The 23,777-nt window shown below is 42.3% G+C and overlaps 1 protein-coding gene across 4 annotated transcripts in view; it reads left to right on the top strand.

Annotated features, from left to right (window-relative positions):
* The first annotated feature begins 2,116 nt into the window (after positions 1 to 2,116).
* Positions 2,117 to 23,777, top strand: part of JHY (junctional cadherin complex regulator) — a 65,433-nt gene continuing 43,772 nt past the window's right edge. Inside the window, exons 1-2 of one of the 4 annotated variants that reach the window (XM_054512235.2) lie at positions 2,117 to 2,277; positions 4,944 to 5,359. In XM_054512235.2, the coding sequence (XP_054368210.1) occupies positions 5,040 to 5,359 (320 nt within the window). In that variant the 5' untranslated portion in view covers positions 2,117 to 2,277; positions 4,944 to 5,039. The remainder of the gene's footprint in view (positions 2,278 to 4,943; positions 5,360 to 23,777) is intronic. The other 3 variants (XM_045894812.3, XM_054512234.2, XM_045894813.3) reach the window with 3 other exon arrangements.

Here is a 23,777-nt window from a genome sequence, read left to right as displayed (position 1 = left end):
GAGGAAAATCAGGCTCAGGGTGTCCCATGTTCTGGGTGTGACTAGTCTCTGAAAGTAGCTGCTGGATTGGTAGATTCCTGAATCTCATAGGAAATATCATTTGCAGAAAAGCAGCATAAAATCTTTTCTAGATGGTGCAGAAAGCACCTCACGGGTCTGAAGAACCACAGCATCTGTTTCCACAGACCAGCAGATGAGGAGGCAGACAAGGGAATGACTCAGCAACAACTCCATAACATATTCCAGAAGCTGCTGTGGGGAACAAATCCTTCTGCCTGGGCTTGGTTTGCACACTTGCAGTAGCTCTAATGTTAATCTGTATAATATGCTGGGCAGAACAGCACCAATGCTTTTGGCTACCCTGCTTTCATTTCTTTTTTTTTTTTAAGATTTTATTTATTTATTTGAGAGAGAGAATGAGAGAGAGAGAGCACGAGGGGGAAGAGGGCAGAGGGAGAAGCAGACTCCCTGCCGAGCAGGGAGCCCGATGTGGGACTCGATCCCGGGACTCCAGGATCATGACCTGAGCCGAAGGCAGTCGCTTAACCAACTGAGCCACCCAGGCGCCCCTTGCTTTCATTTCTTAACATTGAGGTTCTGTTGTATACTCATAAGACAAGGTAACTGCTGTCAAAAAAAAAGTTTTTAAAAAAATATCTAACTCGAATAAAAAACAAAATAAAAAATAGTAAAATTGAGTAGTAAAGATATTTTCCAATTCTCAGTTTCCTATCATGAATGAGGCAACTGGAATCATTCTTCCCTCTTTGCAGCTAGTTATTCAAATCTACTTGTGGTTTTAATGCTATTTTAATGTGAATATAATTCCCAACACTTTTTTTTTTTACTCTTCTTTAAAGGCTTTTTAATAGTGAAATATTCTATATAGATACACATGAATGTAAATAAAGCTTAATGAACTGTTATAAAATGAGTTATCTATGTAACCAGCATTAAAAGTCAGGAAATACAATCGCACACTCTGCCAACGCCGCCCCCCATGCAGGCCAGAGCTAATCACAATCCTAACTTTATGACAATCACTACTTTGCTTCTTTGCATAGTTCTCTCCATTAACTGTACATCCATAGATAGTACAGTTTAAATTTTTCTGTTTATAATTTTTATGTATAAAATCATACAATATGTATTTTGAGGGATTTTTTCCTCAACACTTTTTTTAAAAGATTTACTTATTTGAGAGAGAGAGAGAGAGCCTGAGCAGGGAAGAGGGGCAAAGGGAGAGGGGAAGAGCAACATAAACAGACTCCTCACTGAGCACAGAGCCCGACGCAGGCTCCATCTCACAACTCTGAGATCAGGACCTAAGCTGAAACCAGGAGGCGGAGGCGTTAAGATCTCTCTGTGTTGTTGCTGTATTTCATTCATTGACCTTACTGTATAGTAGGCCAGGGTATGGAGTATCACATTTTAATTAACTGTTCTATTGTTGATGGACGTTTCAGTTATTTTCAGTTGGGTGCATAAGTTTGGGGGCTAGACACCTAAAAGTGAAATTGCTGAGTCGCAGGATATTTATATATCCCAGCTAACCTCGAACGATTCGCCAAAGTGGCTGCGCCACTTCACACTCCCCTCTGTAGCACATGAGGGTTCTTTGCCTTGCATCCTCCCCTACCCTGGGCGCAGTCAGATATTTTGACTTATGCCCATCTGGTGAGTACGGAGTCACAGATATCCACTATGCTTTTAATTTGCCCTCTTCTGATTATTAATGAATTAAGCACCTTTTCAATCAAAAACAAATATTTATCCGCCATTTGGATTTCTTTTCTAATATTCCTGTCCAAGTCATTTACCCCTTCTTTCACTGGATTTTCTCTCTTGATTTGTAGGAGTCCTTTGCCTGCCCTAGCAGTATTTGTCGCAGGTATCTCCTCCCACTCAGTGGCCTGCCTTTCCTTGCTTTCCAAAGATGGGAAGTCAGGGTGGCCCTACAGCAGCCTGGCCCAGAGTTCCCCGTCCTCGAACGCGGTCATCACAACCAGTCCCACCCCCTCTGCCGGGGCAGGAAACGCCTCCGCGCTGGCCCCGCCCCCGAGCGGAGCCCCGCCCCCTGAGCGGAGCCCCGCCCCCTGAGCGGAGCCCCGGGCGCGCTCTGTTGGCCACGGTCTCCAAGGCAGCACCTGCCACGCGCGCGGGGCGGGGCAGGAGGAGGGAGGTCGGGTGGTGGCGGCTCAGGAGGATGCAGGCTGCAGGGGTCGCGGTCGCCGAGGAGCACTGGGCAGGTGACAGGCGGTTGCCTCCTGAACGAGGGTGCGCGCGCCGGGGGAGGGAAATGGGAAGGACTGGGACTGGGGGTGGGGACAGGAGGAAACTGGATCAGGACCAGCAGAACCCCAACGAGCCCGCGCCGGACAGCATTTGGGGCCCGGGCAGGAAGTGGGGGACCGTGGCAAGGCAGGGACGAGGGCCCAGGAACCGGCACCTGGAGAGGCTTTAGTGTCCGGACTCCCAGAGCAGCCCTGTCCTCTGTTGATAAAGAACTGCCCAGGGCAACAGACTCCCTCCCCGCCCCCGCCCCCAGGGACCTGTCACCTCCTTGACCTTAAGATGCCTTGGCTGCCGGGTCTTGTCCATCAGAAAAGAGGCAAAGAGAGAAAACAAACCGATCGTCCCTTGTGGGCAGCTTCCGGGCTGTTCCACAACAGGGCAACTTTTTCTCTTTCTTCTTGGCCAGAGCAAGGAGGGTGCCTTTTCACCTACAGACGGAAATTCGTTCCTCCCAGTACTAGAGGAGGAGACCCAAGGTCTTGAAGGGAACCCTAGGGAACTGCCGCGTCTTAGTGCCTGGATACCATTGGCAATATCCCAGTCTGCCTTGTTTACTTTTGTAACGAGGTTGTCAGCCTCTCTCGGTCCAAAATTTCAGTGAAAAACAATTGTGCCACTACGGAGCCACATTCATGACATTTAAAATGCCTACTTGCTAATTTATTCGAGATACCAGCTTTTCCTTCTTTAATCTCATGCCTTTATAAGATCAGGCCTCCACCAAAGCCCCAGCTTTGCTGGTGTTTGGCTTTCTATTCTCTGCACTATTCCAGATTTCATTAATTACACCAAAATAATCTTCTTCTATGGACTTTTTTTATTCATTAACTCTAGGAAACCTTAGTCCATCTCACTTAAGAACAACAATTGAGGGCGCCTGGGTGGCTCGGTCGTTAGGCGTCTGCCTTCGGCTCAGGTCATGATCCCGGGGTCCTGGGGTCGAGTCCCGCATCAGGCTCCCTGCTCTGCGGAGAGCCTGCTTCTCCCTCTCCCACTCCCCCTGCTTGTGTTCCTGCTCTCGCTGTCTCTGTCTCTGTCAAATAAATAAAATCTTAAAAAAAAAAAAAAAAAAAAACAATTGAGGGTACTGAATGATTTCATGAGCAATTCCAAATTGAGATAGAATGATTATTTTAAGCTTTGTCTTTAACAATCCCATGCACAGTGACTTAAACTCCCCCAGTAAAACTCTTACAGATGTTTATACAAACTGTTTCTGTTAAAATGTTAGTTAGTACTTGGTGGATTTGCTGCTTTCTAAAAACTCCATAAAAAGCAAGAGTTAATCTACTTGTCAATATTAAAATAAGATAGGACACACTATGTATTTTTAAAATAAGATGATATAGCAGTCTGTACGGTTAAACAATAATATATTATTTATATTTATAATACCAGCTTGGGGAATTTTGAATTAAAAAGAAAACCACTTCATATGCATTTAAATCTGAATGCTACCTTTCATCTATTTTGTTTGTTAAGGTACTTTCCTCTGAGGTGTTGATGGTGTTAGCAACGAGGTCAACATTATTAGCAGTGCAAGAAATAGGAATAAGTTTGTGTTATTTAATTAAAGCTAGCATTTGCCAAAAGAACAAGAGCAAGCCCTGGAATCTCTGATGGTAAAAGTTTCTGTTGTCTGACCTACAGGAAAAAAAAATGGCATAAAGGCAGTGAGATAGAAGACTGAGCAAAATAGAAATGCTAGGGAGAGATGAAAGGAAGCACAATCCAAAATCATCATCTCCTTTCAATGTGATACGAACTTAGAGCACCCTTTCCATAAACCATCTCATGGGTCTTTATGGCAGCCCTCTGAGGCAAGGAAGGCTCACTTGGAATCACACACTTAAGCGAGTTAGAAGGGACCCTAGCTGTTACTCAGGCCAATCTCCCACCCACGCAATATTCTCGAGGCCAGCATCCCTTTCAAGAAGGTAGACATCCAGCCTCTGCCATGAATCACTCAGTGGCAGTATGCACAAAGCCTCCAAATTTTGCGTTAAACAGTTTTAATCATTGTTCTTTTTTTTATATACTGAGCTGAGATTGATCTCCACGTAATGTCCACCTAAATTACTTATTCCTACCTAGTGGCAACCCGGGGGGCCAAAATGCCTTCTAAATGATGAAACCAGCCGATATAGATCCAGGTACAAAACAGCTTCCCTCTTTACAGTTCCAACTATGGAGGCCATGTTCTTCCCTGCTCTCTCCTTTACTTTTCAAACAGTAGATCCTGAACCTGTTTTACTCTATTCATGAATACTCCTGAACATGGCATATTTATATTGGTGCCCTGGGTATTTGAAATAAAGCCATCAAAGTACCGTCCATAATTAACCATTTAGCTTTGTCCAGGCTTGTCTGTAATAGGCCCTTGGAAGGTAGAAAAAGGAATCCAGCCATTTGATTTCCTCAATAAAGCTGTATTTGATTACTCAGGCTGTTTATGAACTCTACATCAGATGTGTTTCTGTAGAGAGAACACAATAGTTTTTCCAATAGACCTTCCCCATACAAAAGGGTACATACAAAAGGCTGCAGATAATGTAACAGGGTTCTGCTCACTTAAACGTTTGATTAACGTTGAAATTAAAGAGAATTCTGTAGTCACAAAGTGACACGAATACAATTTTTTTTTTTAGGTAATGCTTTTGTGAACCACAACTTTAAATACTCAAGCCAACTGCTCCTATCATCAAGAATATTTGTATTCATATTCATATTTGTATGTTTTCAAGATGAGTCATAGTAAATTAATTCCCAAGCTCTCAATTCAATCTCCTGTTCATCATACCAACTTAAAGGTCCGGTCCACAGAGCCACCTTTCAAGAAGGACTTACATCTGATTTCAAAAGACTCCTTGGAATCTGATTCAGGAAGCTTCACTCAAGAGAGTAAGTCCCAGTTTGAAGACCAAATCCAGGGGGACAACAGTATGGAGCCAGACAGCTTAGAGGAGGAAAGCCTGAGTGAGACAGAAGAGGAAGCAAGCAGAAAAGTAGCTCAGAAGGATGGCAGAGAAAACCTCCATACCCAGAACAATGGCATGGACAACAGGTAAGGAATTGGCTTGTGTTCAACAGTGGGTTCTGAAATGTAAGTTAAGTCATCACTGGTAGATCACAAGCAACAGTAAGGACAGGCTATGGTAATGAACACCTTGTGATGCGTGTGAGACAGCTCCCAAGCGCCTAAGGACAGCTTAAAGCCAGGCTTTTTGCCACGCCCCTTTTTTAAATAAAAAATACGCAAAAGACAAGGATAGGTATTAATAAGGGTGTATGCACTCCTCCTGCTCCTTATTTCCTGTCCGTATTCCAAGTGTCTCCACTGCTATGACCTGACCTCGGAGAGATTCCAGAAAGCCTGCTATAAAAAAGTGCCATGACTTAGAATCGGGTGGTGTTGATTTGGTCCAGGCACTGCTGTTTAGTGTATAATTTGGAATAAGTCACTTAACTCTTGTGGCTCACTCTTCTCACCTGTCAAATTGATCTGGCCTGTCCATCTCCCAGGACTGCTATCAGTGTCAGTAAATACATTCTGGAAGTACAATCCTACCTGAGCTTATGAAGGTCTACCTCCCACAGCTTACATAATCATATAAAGATTTAATTTCTAATAATCAGTATTTATGGGGTGTTAACATTATGCTATGAGTTACCAAATAATATAAGAGAATATAAATTAGTGCATTACTCAATTTTAATGAAAAAATTATATGACACAGTATGGAAGAAGTTAAAAGCTATTGATTAGAAAGAGGTTTTCATGGGGTGACAAAGTGTGTAGTCCAAAGCAGACCATTGGAGTTCAAGTTCTGCCACTTACTGGCTGTGTGAGTTGGCCAAGTCCATTTAATCCCTCTGTGCCTCAGTTCCCTCATCATTAAAATGGGATAATAATAGTTACTTCACAGAGTTTTGAGGCGAAAATAAATGAATATATACACAATGTATGTAGAACAGTGACTAGCTTTTTATAAGTTATAGATGTGTTAGGTTTTTTTTTTTTTTAAATGGGTAAAATATATTGAGGAAAGTTTCTTAGAAGGCTTAGAACTTGGGCAGGCAGGGTTTTGGAGAGAAGGTAAAAATTTGGAAACAAGAACCGAATTAGAGTGAACATGTGACACGTTCAAGCCCCACTTGGTGGCAGAGGATTTGTTCTGAGCGTAGGGAAAGAGGACTGCGTAAGGGGCCTGATTATAGGGGCAGTCGAGCGTGCAACCAGCCCACACCCCAGATAGGGCATTGAACACAGAACGCTACAACTCGTCCCAGCAAGGCAGTCATAGGAAGGGCGCCTGCAGGAGCCAGAATTAGAGCCCAGCCCTGAGTCTTTTTCTTCCTTTCTGTTTTCCCTCCTTATTTCTTCCACTGCAAATATTATCGGGCAGAATCAAGCACATTTGCTTCTTAGGGATCTCAAAGTACAGTGCAGGTGGTAGGCGCCATGAGCAAGGTGCAGCCCCAGTGCTGGGGGAGGAAGAGGGGCTCAGGGAAGGTGTCAGCCAGACAGTCACCCCTGCTTGGCCTGGCTACACCAGGGGGAGAGAATACAGGTTCTTGGGAAGACCATGAGAGGAAGCCTCGTTTGAGGAAGATTATCCTGCAAGCCGGTGCATTCTGAATTAGAGGGTAAACTCATGATAGACAAAGAAACTACCAGATGGTAATCATAATTAAAACGACAACAGTATCTCTTTTTAAAGGGCCATCCGTAATTTCATTTAATTCTTCATTGTCATCCTGCCAGAAAAATGCTGCTCTTCCCATTTACAGATAAGGAAAATGAGGCGAACAGAGATCAAATAACTTGTTGAACATCATAGTGCTGTGGGAGGATGTTTGTGGTTGTTGTTGTTGATGTTGGTGTAAATGATGACAAAATTCTAACCTAAAGAAAAGTACAGAGAAAAACACCATATAACCCTTATTGCCGTATTTGTTTCAGATATATATTTTTTAATTAATTTATTTTAGAGAGAGCACACACATGAGTGGGAGGGGCAGAGGGAGAGGGAGAGAAACTCAAGCAGACTCTGCATGGATCACAGAGCCCGATGTGGGGCTCAATCCCAGGACCCTGAGATCATGACCTGAGCCTAAACCAAGAGCCAGACGCTTAACCGACTGCACCACCCAGGCACCCCTCAGATGTATTTTTTATAGACATAAAATATTACAGACAAAACTTCCTTGTTCCCCTTCTCAAACCCATTCCCCCCACCCCCATCTGCCTCATCGGAGATAGCCAATATGTACGCTTATGTGGGTGGGCATCCTTCTTAGCAATCTTTTGTTCATTCACTGCATAGGTAATTTATAGTTGGGGAGGGAAGAGAATGAGTGTAAGAATTGACAGGGCTTGTTGACAGATTAGATATGGTGGCTGAAGGAAGAAGAGAAGCCAAAGGTTACTTTAAGGTGCTCATAACAATAGCTAGCATTTATAGAGTGTTTATCATGAGCCCATCCCTGTGCTAAACACTTTACATGTATTATCTCATTTAATCTGTATGGCAGCCCTGTTAGGAGACACTATAGTGATCCCCATTTTAAAGGCTATACATGAGTCTTAAAGGGGTTATATTTATACCCATTTATTACATCAACTGAGTGGTGGAGCAGAGAACTCCTGCAGTCTGACTCTACACCCTAAGCCGTGTTTTTGTCATAGCTCTGATGTAAGAGAGTCAGAGTCTCCTAGGTAATAAACGGTAGTAGTTTTACTGCTGTTTTTTTGTTTTTGTTTTTTTTTCTTTTTCCAGAAATGAGGGCAGAGGAAAGATATTTTGCAGTAGATAGGCATTCTGGCCTGTGGAGAACAAAGCGAAGATCCATTAAGGGACCTCATTTCCCCAAAGTTGAGTTTTTCCTCTTTGAGTCCAGTGCTCAGGGAGCAGACTTTACCCCTTGCTCTTTACCCAAGGACAATGTAAATGCCACTCAATATATTTCAAAATCAAGAAAAGTACTTAGAGAAATCAAAATTATGGTTAGGGCCTTCGTCTTCTGATTCAGAGATCCGTAAATATTGCTGTTTTCCTTAGACTGATTTGCCTCACAAATCTTCAATGACAAGACTATCATCCTCGGGGTTAGAATGGCTTTGAGCCCTAGGGATTATCTGGTGGTGTAGTGCTTGAGACACCGAATGTTGGGAGGACCAGTTCTCCACTACAAAGGAAAACAGAACCGAACCCTTTAGCCAAATAATGCCTCAAAAATATTATTCAGGTTAGTTTAGTTATTGGCCTCCTTCACTTAAGTCTTGGAAACCTTTCCTATGTGCATTGTTGCTTGGCTCTGAGTAGTTTACTAGCCGTGAAACAGACAAATCGATCTCAGACTCTCAATGTGAAATTCAAGTAGGCGTTCATTTTTACAAGGTAGATGGCATTCTGGGAATTGTAGTTCAAAAAAATTAGTCAAAGCCTTGCCTTAAAACCATGAAAAACCTCTTTCTTCTTGCTGTTATAAGCAACAATTTTAAAAGCTGCCTGACAAATCACTTGAGCCCTCCTCTTCTGTTTTGATGTTACTAGAACCTCCTCAAAGCAATTACTCTCTTGTATCTCAACAAAGTCAAGCCATAGTTCAATGTATATGGATTAGAGAGAACCTTTTACTTAATGGAAATCGGAGCAGTATTGACTACGGTGAATGAATCAAGAGTGGAGAGAGGATCTCCACGTGATAATCCTTAAACCCCACTCCACAACTAGCCTTAGGATACTGGGCGCTGGCAAAGAAAGAGATCAATGTAATTCCTCGAGCATTAGAAATAACCTCTTCGGTCCTGGGGCCTCTGAAACCTTATATGTTTAAAAAAAAAAACCAAAAACAAAATCAGAGGGCAGTGGTACAGTACCTAGTATATGTGTTTAATAAGAATACTTAAATGTAATCAGCTACCATTTGTAGAACTATTTGCTTTATATATTCTATCTTATTTATCCTTAGAAGAGCCCCTTATGTATTATTACCCCCATTTTGCAGACAAGGAACCAAGGCTCTGACAGTTGTGAAGGTTTATGCAGTTACTTAGGGCCAGAGCCAGAAATTGAACTGAAAGTATGCTCCCCTAACCAGAACCTGAGCCTCTAATTAGAAGTTATCTAGATAGGTGATCAGGGCTGATCTGATAAAGGATTCAATTTTACGATCTAGCAAAAATTAAAGCTGTAACAATTTCGATATGGACTAAATTGAGGCCAGAGGAAATATACAAGGAAAATTATACGTTTTAGGTAAAGTAATAAAAGTTTTTAAAGGATACTCTGCCTTGGGAATAAACCAACATTAATCGTGTTTTGCTTTGGGCAGCAGGGTCATAGTCGTCTATATTCCCCAGCACCGCTCCTGGGAAAGAGAGATGTGTTCATTCATTAAGGTCTGTAGATGTCTTTCACATCATCTGGGAATCATAGCCTTCACCAGAGATCCCATATTCTAATAAACCACCTTGTGCGAGAAATTACTGGGCAGGAGTCAAGGCACAATGAGGCATTCTTAAATTGTTATGCTCAGAATGGTCTAAAAATAAGAAAGGGACTCAGTAATAATAATCCGCATTTGTGTTGTGTTGTGGTGGTCTAAGATCTTCCTCTCAAATGCTTTTATATATATTATTTCTGATTAATAGTACAAGAACCAGGTGGAGATTCAAATAGCAGTACTGGAGAACCGAAACAGTGAGTGGGTAAAGAGAAACTGAGTAAAGACCAAAACTCAGCATTTTCATTTCCCCGCACAATTCCCAGACTGTTTTGTGGAACACATTGGGAATATGAAGCTGAGGGCAGACTTTTCTCACAGGGGTGTTGTAGATTGTGTTTGTTTTGTTGTTGTTGTTGGTTTGCAGTGGGTAGGAGAGTAAAGATGACACCTGAGGGCATGTTGAACATTCTAGTATTGCTAAGAACACTGTGAGAGTTTCCAGGAGCCCACTTTCATCCCTGTTGGTGCCTAGTAACATTCATCCATGTTGATTTTTACGGACTTTACCAGATAGATTTTCAGTTTAAGGCCCTGGGTGGGCCAACCCCTTCACATACATTACATTACCCCCTTACTCTAGGGGTTTCGCACAGTATTTTGGGGATGGCTGCTAGCATTTTAGTTATTTCTGATCACATGGGAATGGTTATACCGGAGAAGTGACTTTCCGTTGCAGGCATTAGTCATTTCTGTTGTCTGTGCATCCATTTGCTCTCACACTCCGCGTCGTTAAACCCTGGTGCAATCCTCAGGGCAGGCACGGCGCCATCACAACAGATGAGCAGTCAGAGACAGAAGTCAAGTGTGTGCGTGGGCATAGATTATGTCCATTAAAGGCAGAGTCCCCGCCAGAAATGCTAAAGCCACAGTGCCCTGGGGTGTAATGCCCTCAGAGACAACCGCTAGTTCCTTTCTAGCTTATTTCAAAATTGGGATGCTTATGGTGTTAAATTAGTAAATAAAGAGTGAGCTCAAAAACCTCCCCAAGCATCATTTAAAGTTACATCGCCTACAATCCTGTAAGGTTATCAAGACGGTTAAGACGATTGTAAGCAAGCTATTAAAGGAATAGTTTAATCCATGACCTTAACTGTAGTCATTATTTCTACTCCCTGGCAAGTGTGAAAATAGAGAAAGCTTTAATTATTACACATTTTTAATATACTGAATTTAAAATGAATGCTTTTTCCAATTCTTATATACCATTGCTGAATTTTGTATGATGGATGTAATCCAATTAATAAAACTATGGGTTCTCAGAGCTGCAGGGCTCCTAAAGTAAGGCCTATTCCCCTTATTGTTCAAAGGAGGAATCCAAGGCCTAGGGTGGTGAAGAGATTCACCCAAGTACACACAGCCGGTCAGTGGCAAAATCTGGACTGGGACCCACGTTTCAAGGCCTGTCCTTCCACTGCCTTTCTCATGACATCACAGCTACCTTGCAATTGCAATGCTGTCAATATCAGGCATTTAGAAGACAGGAAATTCTTTGGGGTGCCTAGGTGGCTCAGTCGTTTAGGCATCGGACTCTTGATTTTCGCTCAGGTCACTGTCTCAAGGTCCTGAGATTGAACCCTGCATAGATTCTGCACTCAGCGGGGAGTCTCCTTGAGATTTTTTTTTTTCCCCTCTCCCCCTCCCCTGCCCACCCTGGCTCACTCATACTCACTCTCTCTCTCTCTCTCTCCTGATAAATAAATCTTTTACAAATAATAAAATAAATAAAAGGCAGGAAATTCCATCTAAAGAAATATAAATGCCTACAAATGTTATAAATCCAAGGCTTCTAGCCACCGTTTCTGGAGAATGCAAAGAACATCCAAGATCTCCATGGAAAATTCCTAGCGTGAACATTGTAAACGCTCACTGAATGCAAGGAATTGTGTTTCTAAATACTGGATCATACGTCATTTCCCCTGTGAAGATGCAGGCTTTCTTTCACACAAGATAAGAGAAGTGAGCTACGATAATTTTACATCACAATGATGACCACGTGCTCTTTAGATCATTTGTTTTCATTCAACTCACAGACTGTCCTTGAATCAAGGCTGGTACTTATAAGAACGTGGGGCAAATATCCGCTTATTTTGCAGCCATAAATCTGTTGTCAAAGACAAAGAAGGGATTCTGGTTGGAATTATCCAAATTATATAACTGCTGTAAATAAAGTTCACTAGGTAACAATCCAGTCCCTTTTTTTTTTTTTTAATTTTATTATGTTATGTTAGTCACCATACATCATTAGTTTTTGATGTGGTGATCCACGATCCATTGTTTTCGTATAACACCCAGTGCTCCATGCAGTACGTGCCCTCCTTAATACCCATCACCGGGCTAACCAATCCGCCTTCCCCCCTCCCCTCTAAAACCCTGTTTGTTTCTCAGAGTCCATAGTCTCTCATGGTTCATTTCTCCCTCCAATTCCCCCTCCCCATTTTTCCCTTCCTTCTCCTAGTGTCCTCCATGCTATTCCTGATGTTCCACAAATAAGTGAAACCATATAATTGACTTTCTCTGCTTGACTTATTTCACTTAGCATAAACCCTCCAGTTCCATCCATGTTGATGTAAAAGTTCGGTATTCATCCTTTCTGATGGCTGAGTAATATTCCATTGTATATATGGACCACATCTTCTTTATCTATTCATCGGTTGAAGGGCATCTCGGCTCTCTCCAGTTTGGCTATGGTGGACATTGCTGCTATGAACATTGGGGTGCATATGGCCCTTCTTTTCACTACATCTGTGTCTTTGGGGTACATACCCAGTAGTGCAATTGCTGGGTCATAGGGTAGCTCTATTTTTTAAATTTTTGAGGAACCTCCACACTGTTTTCCAAAGTGGCTGTACCAACCTTCATTCTCACCAACAGCATAAGAGGGTTCCCCTTTCTCCACAACCTCTCCAACATTTGTTGTTTCTTTCCCTGTCCATTTTTGCCATTCTAACTGGTGTAAGGTGGTATCTCAATGTGGTTTTGATTTGAATTTCCCTGATGGCTAATGATGATGAACATTTTTTCATGTGTCTGTTAGCCATTTGTATGTCTTCTTCAGAGAAGTGTCTTTTCATATCTTCTGCCCACTTTTTGACTTATTATTTGTTTTTTGGGTGTTGAGTTGAGAAGTTCTTTATAGACCTTGGATACCAGCCCTTTATCTGTAGTGTCATTTGCAAATATCTTCTCCCATTCTGTGGGTTGCCTCTTTGTTTTGTTGACTGTTTCCTTTGCTGTGCAGAAGTTTTTTATCTTGATGAAGTCCCAAAAGTTCATTTTTGCTTTTGTTTCACTAGCTTTTGGAGATGTATCTTGAAAGAAGTTGCTGTGGGCGATGTCAAAGAGGTTACTGCCTATGTTCTCCTCTAGGATTTGGATGGATTCCTGTCTCACATTGAGGTCTTTCATCCACTTTGAGTTTATCTTTGTGAATGGTGTTAGAGAATGGTCGAGTTTCATTCTTCTGCATGTGGCTGTCCAGTTTTCCCAGCACCATTCATTGAAGAGACTGTCTTTTTTCCATTGCATGTTTTTTCCTGCTTTGTCAAAATTTATTTGACCATAGAGTTGAGGGTCCATACCTGGGTTCTCTATTCTGTTCCATTGGTCTATATGTCTGTTTTTGTGCCAGTACCATGCTGTCTTGGTGATCACAGCTTTGTAATATAGCTTGAAATTGGGCAATGTGATGCCCCCAGCTTTGTTTTTCTTTTTCAACATTTCCTTGGCGATTTGGGGTCTTTTCTGATTCCATACAAATTTTAGGATTGTTTGTTCCAGCACTTTGAAAAATGTCATTGGAATTTTGATCGGGATGTCATTGAAGGTATAGATTGCTCTGGGTAGCATAGACATTTTAACAATGTTTATTCTTCTGATCCATGAGCATGGAATATTTTTCCATCTTTTTTTGTCTCCTTCAATTTCTTTCATGAGTGTTTTGTAGTTCCTAGAGTATAGATCCTTTACCTCTTTGGTTAGGTTTATTCCGAGGTATCTTATAGTTTTTGGTGCTATTGTAAATGGAATCGTTTCTCTAATTTCTTTTTCTACAGTTGCGTTACTATATAAGAAAGCAACTGATTTCTGCGCATTGATTTTGTATCCTGCCACATTACTGAATTGCTGTATGGGTTCTAGTAATTTGGGGGTGGAGTCTTTTGGGTTTTCCACATAAAGTATCGTGTCGTCTGCGAAAAGAGAGAGTTTGACTTCTTCTTTGCCAATTTGAATCCCTTTTATTTCTTTTTGTTGTCTGATTACTGTTGCTAGGACTTCTAGTACTATGTTGAACAATAGTGGCGAGAGTGGGCACCCTTGACGTGTTCCTGATCTTAAGGGAAAGGCTCTCAGCTTTTCCCCATTGAGGATGATATTTGCTGTGGGTTTTTCATAGATGGATTTTATGAACTTGAGGAATGTTCCCTCTATCCCTATACTCTGAAGAGTTTTAATCAGGAAAAGATGTTGTATTTTGTCCAATGCTTTTTCTGCATCAGTTGAGAGGACCATATGGTTCTTCTCCCTCCTCTTATTAATGTGTTCTATCACATTGATTGATTTGCGAATGTTGAACCACCCTTTCATCCTGGGGATAAATCCCACTTGGTCGTGGTGGATGATCCTTTTAATGTATTGTTGGATCCTATTAGCTAGGATTTTTTTTGAGGATTTTGGAATCCATATTCATCAGGGATATCGGTCTGAAATTCTCCTTTTTGATGGGATCTTTGCCTGGTTTGGGGATTAAGGTAATGCTGGCCTCATAGAATGAGTTTGGAAGTTTTCCTTCTGTTTCTATTTTTTGAAACAACTTCAGTAGAATAGGTATTATTTCTTCTTTGAATGTTTGGTAGAATTCCCCAGGGAATCCATCAGGCCCTGGACTCTTGTTTTTTGGGAGGTTTTTGATCACTGCTTCAATCTCGTTATTGGTTATTGGCCTATTCAGGTTGTCAATTTCTTCCTGTTTCAGTCTTGGCAGCTTATAGGTTTCCAGGAAGGCCTCCATTTCATCCAGATTGCTCAGTTTATTGGCATATAACTGTTGATAATAATTTCTAATAATTGTTTCTATTTCCTTGGTGTTAGTTGTGATCTCTCCCCTTTCATTCATAATTTTATTAATTTGGGTCCTTTCTCTTTTCTTTTGGATAAGTCTGGCCAGTGGTTTATCAATCTTATTAATTCTTTCAAAGAACCAACTTCTAGTTTCATTGATCTGATCTACTGTGTTTCTGGTTTCTAATTCATTGATCTCTAATTTTAATTATTTCTCTTGTAATGCGTGGCTTAGGCATCGTTTGTTGCTTTTTCTCTAGTTCTTTAAGGTGTAGAGTTAGTTGGTGAATTCGGGATTTTTCTATTTTTTGAGTGAGGCTAGGATGGCTATGTATTTCCCCCTTAGGACCTTTGCAGTATCCCATAGGTTTTGAACCGATGTGTTTTCGTTCTCATTGATTTCCATGAATTGTTTAAGTTCTTCTTTGATTTCCTGGTTGACCCAAACATTGTTGAGCAGAGTGGTCTTTAGCTTCCAAGTGTTTGAATTTCTGCCAAATTTTTTCTTGTGATTGAGTTCCAGTTTTAAAGCATTGTGGTCTGAGAATATGCAGGGAATAATCTCAATCTTTTGGTATCGGTTGAGACCTGATTTGTGACCCAGTATGTGGTCTATTCTGGAGAAAGTTCTGTGTGCGCTCGAGAAGAATGAGTATTCTGTTGTTTTAGGGTGGAATGTTCTGTAAATACCTATGAGGTCCATCTAGTCCAATGTATCATTCAAATCTCGTTTCTTTGTTGATTTTCTGCTTAGATGATCTGTCCATTGCTGAGAGTGGAGTATTGAGGTCTCCTACAATTAATGTATTGTTATCAATATGACTCTTTATTTTGGTTAACAGTTGGCTTATGTAGATGGCTGCTCGCATGTTGGGGGCATAGATATTTACAACTGTTAGATCTTCTTGTTGGATAGACCCTTTAAGAATGATATAGTGTCCCTCTGTGTCTCTAATTACAGACTTTAGTTTAAAATCTGATTTGTCTGATATAAGAATTGCTACCCCAGCTTTCTCTTGAGGTCTGCTGGCATGGAAGATGGATCTCCATTCCTTCACTTTCAGTCTGGATGTATCTTTAGGTTCAAAATGAGTCTCTTGTAGGCAGCATATGGATGGGTCCTGTCTTTTTATTCAATCTGCAACCCTGTGTCGTTTTATGGGAGCGTTTAGGCCATTCACATTGAGAGTGATTATTGAAAGATATGAATTGTCATCATGTTGCCTGTGAAGACATTGTTTTTATAGATTGTCCCTGTAAATTTCTGTTGTATATCACTCTTGGGGTCTTTTTCCTTTTATAGAACCCCCCTTAATATTTCTTGCAGGGCCAGCTTAGTGGTCACATATTCTTTCAGTTTCTGCCGGTCTTGGAAGCTCTGCATCTCTCCATCCATTCTAAATGAAAGCCTCGCTGGTTAAAGTATTCTTGGCTGCATGTTCTTCTCATTTAGTACCCTGAATATGTCTTGCCAGGCCTTTCTGGCTTGCCAGGTCTCTGTGGATAAGTCTGATGTTATTCTGACGTTCCTCCCTCTGTACGTAAGGAATCTCTTCCCCCTAACTGCCCTTAAGATGGTTTCCTTGGTTCTAAGATTTGCAAGTTTTACTATTACATGCCGGGGTGTTGGCCTATTTTCCTTGATCTTGGGAGGGGTCCTCTCTGCCTCTAGGATGCGACTGTTTGTTTCATTCCCCAGATTAGGGAAGTTCTCAGCTACGATTTGCTCAAATACATCTTCTAGTCCTCTCTCTCTCTCCACTCCCTCCGAGATTCCAATTATTCTGACATTGGAACGCTTCATGGTGTCACTTATTTCTCTGATTCTATTTTCATGGATTCTGAGTTGTTTTTCCCTGGCCTCCTCTTTTCCCTTTTTATCTATTATATTGTCTTCCAGGTCGCTTATTCGTTCTTCTGCCTCAGTTACCCTAGCTGTTAGATTATCTAGATTGGATTGGATCTCATTGATAGCATTTTTAAGTTCTGCCAATTCACCTTTCATTTCTGCCCTTAGAGACTCTATGTTGCCATTAATTGATTTCTCCATTCTAGCCATTGTCTTCACAATTGCTAGCCTGAATTCCATCTCCGACATCTTGGTTATATCTGCATCCATTTGTAAATCTGCAGCATAAGTCATAATCTCTGAGTCTTTTCCATTTTGGGGGCTCCTCCTTCTAGTCATTCTGTTGATGGGTGTTTGAGGGAATGTACAGAATCCAAATTATTGACCAGAACCCAAGCAAGATGCACCTGTTTTCTTGGGACCTTAGGGTTGCTGGCCTCTTGTTTTCCCAGCCTGTCTTCTGCGGGAGGGGCCTGCCGCGCTGTTACTCAGGCAACCCTGTTGGGATGGAGTTGCCCTGTGCCCCTGTGGCGGGGGATGGGCTCAGCGGGAATCAGTTTTTGGGGCTTTTGTTCTCTGGCGGCTTTCCGCATTTCTTCCGTGAGTCAGAGCAGAAGAGACCATTTCCAACCCTCTGCCTCAGAGCAGAGAGACCACAGTCTGTTCTTCAGTGAGCTCTCCAGGCCACACCGTCTCCGTTTCTGTCCATGCTGCTATAAACTGCAGCGGCCTGGGTTGTGCGTCCCCCCGCAGCGCTCCCAGTCCTGCCTCCAGGTCAGGGCACGTCCTGCCCTTTGTGCTTCTAAAACCGCCAGCCGCTCCCAGTTGTGCACGCCCGCGCCACCCCACCACTCCGGGTTTCTGCCCCGGGGGCTGCAGTTCGCAGGCGCAACCCCACCGCTCTGGGTTCCGACCCGTGGGCTGCCCTAGAGTCCTTTCCCCACCATTACCGGTCTGCGAGTCTGTGCCCAGTCGGCAGCGCGCGAGGCTGTCGCTCACCAGCGGTGTAGGATCCCCACGTCCAGGCACCCTCCCGCTGCCGTTTATCCTCCGATATCTGCCCTCGGAATCACAGCTCCCCGCTTTATAACTCAAAACCAACCGCCTGCGATATTCTGCTTGTAGAGATCCAGATCTTCTTACATCTCAGGCTGGTTTCATGGGTGCTTAGAGTGGTCTGGTAGATATCCAGCTCAATTCCGGGGACCAGTTGAAATAGGGTCCCCTGCTCCTCTGCCATCTTTTTTCCAAAACCCCAGTCCCTTCTCTTGAGTGCGCTTCTGGAGACAGTGTTTGGCCTTCAGTTCATTAAAGCAACTTTTTTCTATCAAAAAAATTTTTTTTTTAATCAGGATGCCTACAATAAATGAAATTCCCTGCATTGTAAACAACCTACTTGAAGTGCATCAGCATATTAATGGGACCATTTTATTTCATGCTTGCAAAAGTGATTTTTTTAATCTTTTGGATTTATTTCATTTGATTAAGTTAAAAGCCACTGATAAAAAGATTAAGATGAGCCTAGAACTCAGAAATCCTTGGAAATAATTGTCAGTTTTATAGTTCCTTAAAGAAGCATTAAAAACTTTACACTTAAACAAAAATTGAATTTGCTGTTCATATGCATAAAAGATTTAATGGCATATAAATTGGGAATAATTGTTCTGTTAAAAAGGATTAAACTAAACCTAAATCAATAATAACATGTGCAGTTTCAATTTAACTGCCTACTTAAAGTGGCAAATAAATAACTGCTAAATGATTAATAGCAGTGCTTTTATTCACCACCTCAACAGGCAAAATGGCCAGTTATTGAATATTTGGAGTGCAAAGGATGTTAATTGTACTAGAAACATGCTCTAATTTTAGTAATTTTTTGATTGAATGCTACACTATGAGGCTCTTCATTAAATGGAGATTTGATTTTATTTTGTTTGAAGTTGAGTACAGTAAGTACTCAAATATGGTCCATTAAAGCCTGCAAATATCATGGCGTGCACATATGAGACCACCTCCCCTTCCTCTCTGCATCCAGGTCTTACCTAGGCATTTGAAGAGGAGACCCGGCATCTGTTGTCTGAACAGCAACAAAAGAGTTGTGTACGCATTGTCTGTGTAACCTTTCTATCAAATGGGGAGGAAGAGAAGTGCATGTTTTGTGTACAGATGATTACTCAGGAAGGAGCACTTCACACTCATTTTGTTCCAGTGTGTTGACCTGGACCACGAAACCTAATTGCGCTTCTTAACACACAAGCTCAGTACAATGGGGTTCTTCAGTATCATGTTCTATTTCAACCATTAGATTCGTTTCTCTGAAGTATTACAGCTTCCCGTGCTCATGATTTTGCAAAACATAACCTGGCATTTGTTTCGACATACAGTTTCCATCTAGAAAGGGGACGGAGGGGATACTTAGAGACGGTCATTACAGGTGTAAATGGCACAGTGTAATTAAAGTTCTTAGAAGAGCCACATTTTCAGATTCAAATCTCCTCTGTATACATTATTAGAGTTTCTCTTCATAGGATTGGTTCAGAAACATTTTTCTCAGCCAAAGCAATTCTTTTTTTTTTTTTTTTTTTCTGATTTGTTCCCCAACCCTTTGTATTGCTTAGGTTCCATTTAAAACACCAGTCTTACTGCATTGTGTGATATACTTCTAGGGGCATTTAAGAACGGTAATTCGTTGAGGCCAGAAATTACAGTTCTTTCTGAAGATCTACAGTCATTTAATTCTCCCAGTTTTATCTTCCTCATCAGCACTCAGCAGGTTCCTAAAATATTTCATCATGTGGCTGAAATTTCTTAGTCCCATTTCCTAAACTACAGTGCAAACAGATTGTCCACAGGTGCCTAAGTCATGGTAACAAAAATTGGATTTTTGAAGATAAGTGCTAGTTCCTTCAGGCCACGAAGGTGCCCCTTAGTGCATCACAACACAGCTTTGTGACCTGGAAATAACTTGAGCCCCAGGGAGAGAGGAATCCCTTGAGATCCACCAGCAGGAAGCACAATACACGACAATGTTGTGTCATGGTGACTGACTGTAACACAGGGCAAGTCAAGAATGGTGACGGAGCTCACAGACAGAGGCGGTCATAGCTAGCCCTCACTGGATCCTCACTCTGTGTCAAGGACACAATTCATTGTAAGCATTCATATGTATTAACTCACTTAATCCTCTCAACAGCACTGTGAGATGGGTACTGTTATCCCCATTTCACTGATGAGCAAGCTGAGGCACAGAAAATTTAAATAATTTGCGCATGCCCACACAGTAACTGGTGGCACCAGGAATCGAGTACAGGCAGTCTGATCCTAGGCCCCTTGTCCTTAGGCACCCTGCTGTACCATTTATCAGAACCAAAAGACGCCGTGTCATTATTCAGGCAAGAAGAGCACCACGGAGATGACATATAACCGAGAAAGGTCTATACTCATGACTAGACATTATGCCATTATCAGCAGGTGCTGGTTAAATGTGATGACCACTGTGAGTGCCAGTTTTCTTAGTATAACTGCAGAGACGGAATCAGGGAAATCATATCCTTCAATCCTTGAAGACTACCTATTTTTTTTTTTTTAAAGATTTATTTATCTGAGAGGGAAGGAGGAAAAGCAGAGGAAGAGGGAGAGAGAAACTCAAGTAGATTCTGTGCTGAGTGCAGAGCCCAATGTGGGGCCCAATCTCACAGCCCTGAGATCATGACCTGAGCTGAAACCAAGAGTCAGACACCCACCTGACTGAGCCTCCCAGGCGCCCCAAAGACTACCTATGTTTTTAAATAATAAGCATTCTTCTGTCTATTGATTCTTCCGTGAGTTTATCATAGGATCATAGTATAGAAATGAAATGGACTTTGAGATATCATCTGCCAATTGAATCTGGAAACAAGAGGTTAACATATTTTCAGTGATGAGCAAGCTTATGCCCTATTTTTTTTAAATTTTTTCTTTATTCTTATGTTAATCCCCATACATTACATCATTAGTTTTAGATGAAGTGTTCCATGATTCATTGTTTGTGCACAACACCCAGTGCTCCATGCAGAATGTGCCCTCCTCAATACCCACCACCAGGCCAACCCATCCTCCCACCCCCCTCCCCTCTAGAGCCCTGTTTGTTTTTCAGAGTCCATCGTCTCTCATGGTTCGTCTACCCCTCCGATTTCCCCCGCTTCATTCTTCCCCTCCTGCTACCTTCTTCTTTTTTTTTTTTCTTAACATATATTGCATTATTTGTTTCAGAGGTACAGATCTGAGATTCAACAGTCTTGCACAATTCACAGCGCTTACCAGAGCACACACCCTCCCCAGTGTCTATCACCCAGTCACCCCACCCCTCCCACCCCACCCCCCACTCCAACAACCCTCAGTTTGATTCCTGCGATTAAGAATTCCTCATATCAGTGAGATCATATGATACATTTCTTTCTCTTTTTGACTTATTTCACTCAACATAACACCCTCCAGTTCCATCCACGTCGTTGCAAATGGCAAGATCTCATTCCTTTTGATGGCTGCATAATATTCCACTGTATATATATACCACATCTTCTTTATCCATTCATCTGTCGATGGACATCTTGGCTCTTTCCACAGTTTGTTATGCCCTCCTATTTTAAATACCCATAATATGCTGCATTTCTTTATACATCTAATTTATTACTGGATCATGAGAGCTGGCGCATAAAGCCTGTTTCCTTGCTAACAGGTAAGATCCACCAGCCTGCTTCTGTTTTGCTCACCATGCTTCAATGGCTAGGACCCAGGGAGCTGCTCAGCGCCTATTTGCTGACTGGCCAACTGACCGATTCACTGACTCACAGAAGGCAGGCCTTGCTCCACGACCACCTATGGGAATAGCTGCATAATACAGGCCAACTCACAGACAGGAGCTGGGCAGACTGCCAGGGTCTATGTCCTGGTTCCACCATTTGTTCGCTCTGTGACCTTGGGAAAGTCCCATGAGCTCTCTAAGCTCCAGGTACTTCATCTATTAAATGGGGATAATAATAATACTTCCCTCATTGGGCTCTTCTAAGGAAAACTGGAGATTCACCATCAGCATTCTCTAATGGGCATGCAATATGGACTATCTTTCCAAAGTCAGCACTCCACGTCCCCCCACCCCGGTTAAGTAACAGAGCAGTGATCCCCAGTGGGATGCTCACATTCAAAGGCTGCCAAACCCTGCTTTAAGGAGTGCAAAGAAGAAGGCTGGCTGTTCTAAGACTTTACAAAAAACAAGCAAACAAAAACGCCCCTGTAGATAATCCTTTCCAAAAACTCATCACCTGGACTATCCAAAAGTATTGATGTCTCACTAACATCTTTGCTCTCTAATTAAATTATTTTTGCTCCAAACCAGACTCTCAAGTTAATTTAGGTAAGCCACATTCCTTCACGGAGTTTACAGAGCCTTTCAAGATCTCACCTCTGCTTCACCCTGAACGCTCAACCTTCCTTTCATCCATACAGAATCTGTTCTCTGAGAGCACCACGTTCTCCCCTCCATTCCGTTTTACAAGCTCTTCCCTCAGCCTGGCATACACTCCCTGTGCTTCTTAGCCTTAGATCTCAGCTAAACCATCACTTCCTTCAGAAAGCTTCTCTCGACCTCCCGAGAGGGGACTGGAGGTCCCTCATGAGTCTCGATAGGCCCATGCTCCTCGTCAGGACACTCATCGCTCACATCATAAATTGCTTGTTTTCTTTTCTTTTTTTTTAAGATTTTATTTATTTTTGACAGAGAGAGAGAGAGTATACAAGCAGGGGAAGCAGCAGGCAGAGGGAGAAGCAGGCTCCCTGCTCAGCAGGGAACCCGATGTGGGGCTCCATCCCAGGACCCTGGGATCATGACCTGAACTAAAGGCAGACGCTTAACCATCTGAGCCGCCCAGGTGCTCTATATATTGCTTATTTTCTTGTCTGTGTTCCCTACGAGGCTGTGAGCCCATCACTGTATCCCCTAGCTCAGTAAGTGCTCAGCAGAATCACTGAGTGAGCAAGGGAATGATAGAAGTTCAGTTCTGTGAAATAGAGCAAATGAATGAACAGGACAGTTACGTTTACTTTTTCCCTTTAGTATGTATTGGATATGGGGAAACAGCACTTTTCTTCACTTACAAAAATTTCATATCTTTATTTGCTTGAAGATATGATCAAGGTGCCCCTTAATCTGTTCTTTCCCACCTAAACAATCACCCTTATGTTGAACTCATTACATGGTAAGCCCTAAAATCATTCACTAATTTGGTCCAATGCAAGAAGCTTTTCTGCATGTGTAGATTCTAATTTACTACTATTGGGTTTTTAAAAATTAATATCTGATGCTACATTTGTCTTGAGTAATTTTAGAGGCTCAGTTATTTAAGAAATGCTCATTAACTCCTCTGTCCAGAGCACAGGGTAGAGTACTCAGGCAGAAGTTAGGGAAGGAAGGATGACTCTCAGCCCCTGCCGCCCAGAACTTTAAGTGGGTGAAGAGGCAAAGTTACCATAGCGAAAGATGAAATAAGCACATATACAGAAGATTAAGATACATTGCCTCGGGCGCCTGGGTGGCTCAGTTGGTTAAGCGATTGCCTTCAGCTCAGATCATGATCCTGGAGTCCCGGGATCGAGTCCCATATCGGGCTCCTTGCTTAGCAGGGGGTCTGCTTCTCCCTCTGATCCTCCCCCCTCTCATGTGCTCTCTCTCTCTCTCATTCTCTCTCTCAAATAAATAAAATCTTTAAAAAAAAGATACATTGTCTCGTTTTGATGTTTATGCAATCCTGAGAAGTAAACAGAACAAATACAATTTATCGCTAATTACAGACAAAAGATGGCATGATTTCATGCACACATAGGGAATGACAGACCCAGAACTTGAGCCCAGGTCTGTCCAGTCCCAAGTCCAGATTGTGCCCTGCTGGACCACTCCATGCCCAGTGAGACCTAGAGAACCAAGTGAAAGGCAAGGCCAAAACATAGTGTGAGTTCATATGACATCACACAGGAGAAACCTCCTCCTCAAAAGCCCCAGAGACAGGTAACCCGCAGTGCTTAGGGCGTG

Source organism: Mirounga angustirostris, unplaced genomic scaffold, assembly GCF_029215605.1.
Source record: "Mirounga angustirostris isolate CCGP_5_RB_7025 unplaced genomic scaffold, mMirAng1.0.hap1 SCAF_13, whole genome shotgun sequence".
Taxonomy (NCBI): Eukaryota; Metazoa; Chordata; class Mammalia; order Carnivora; family Phocidae; genus Mirounga; species Mirounga angustirostris.
This window is presented reverse-complemented; position numbering and strand designations above follow the sequence as displayed.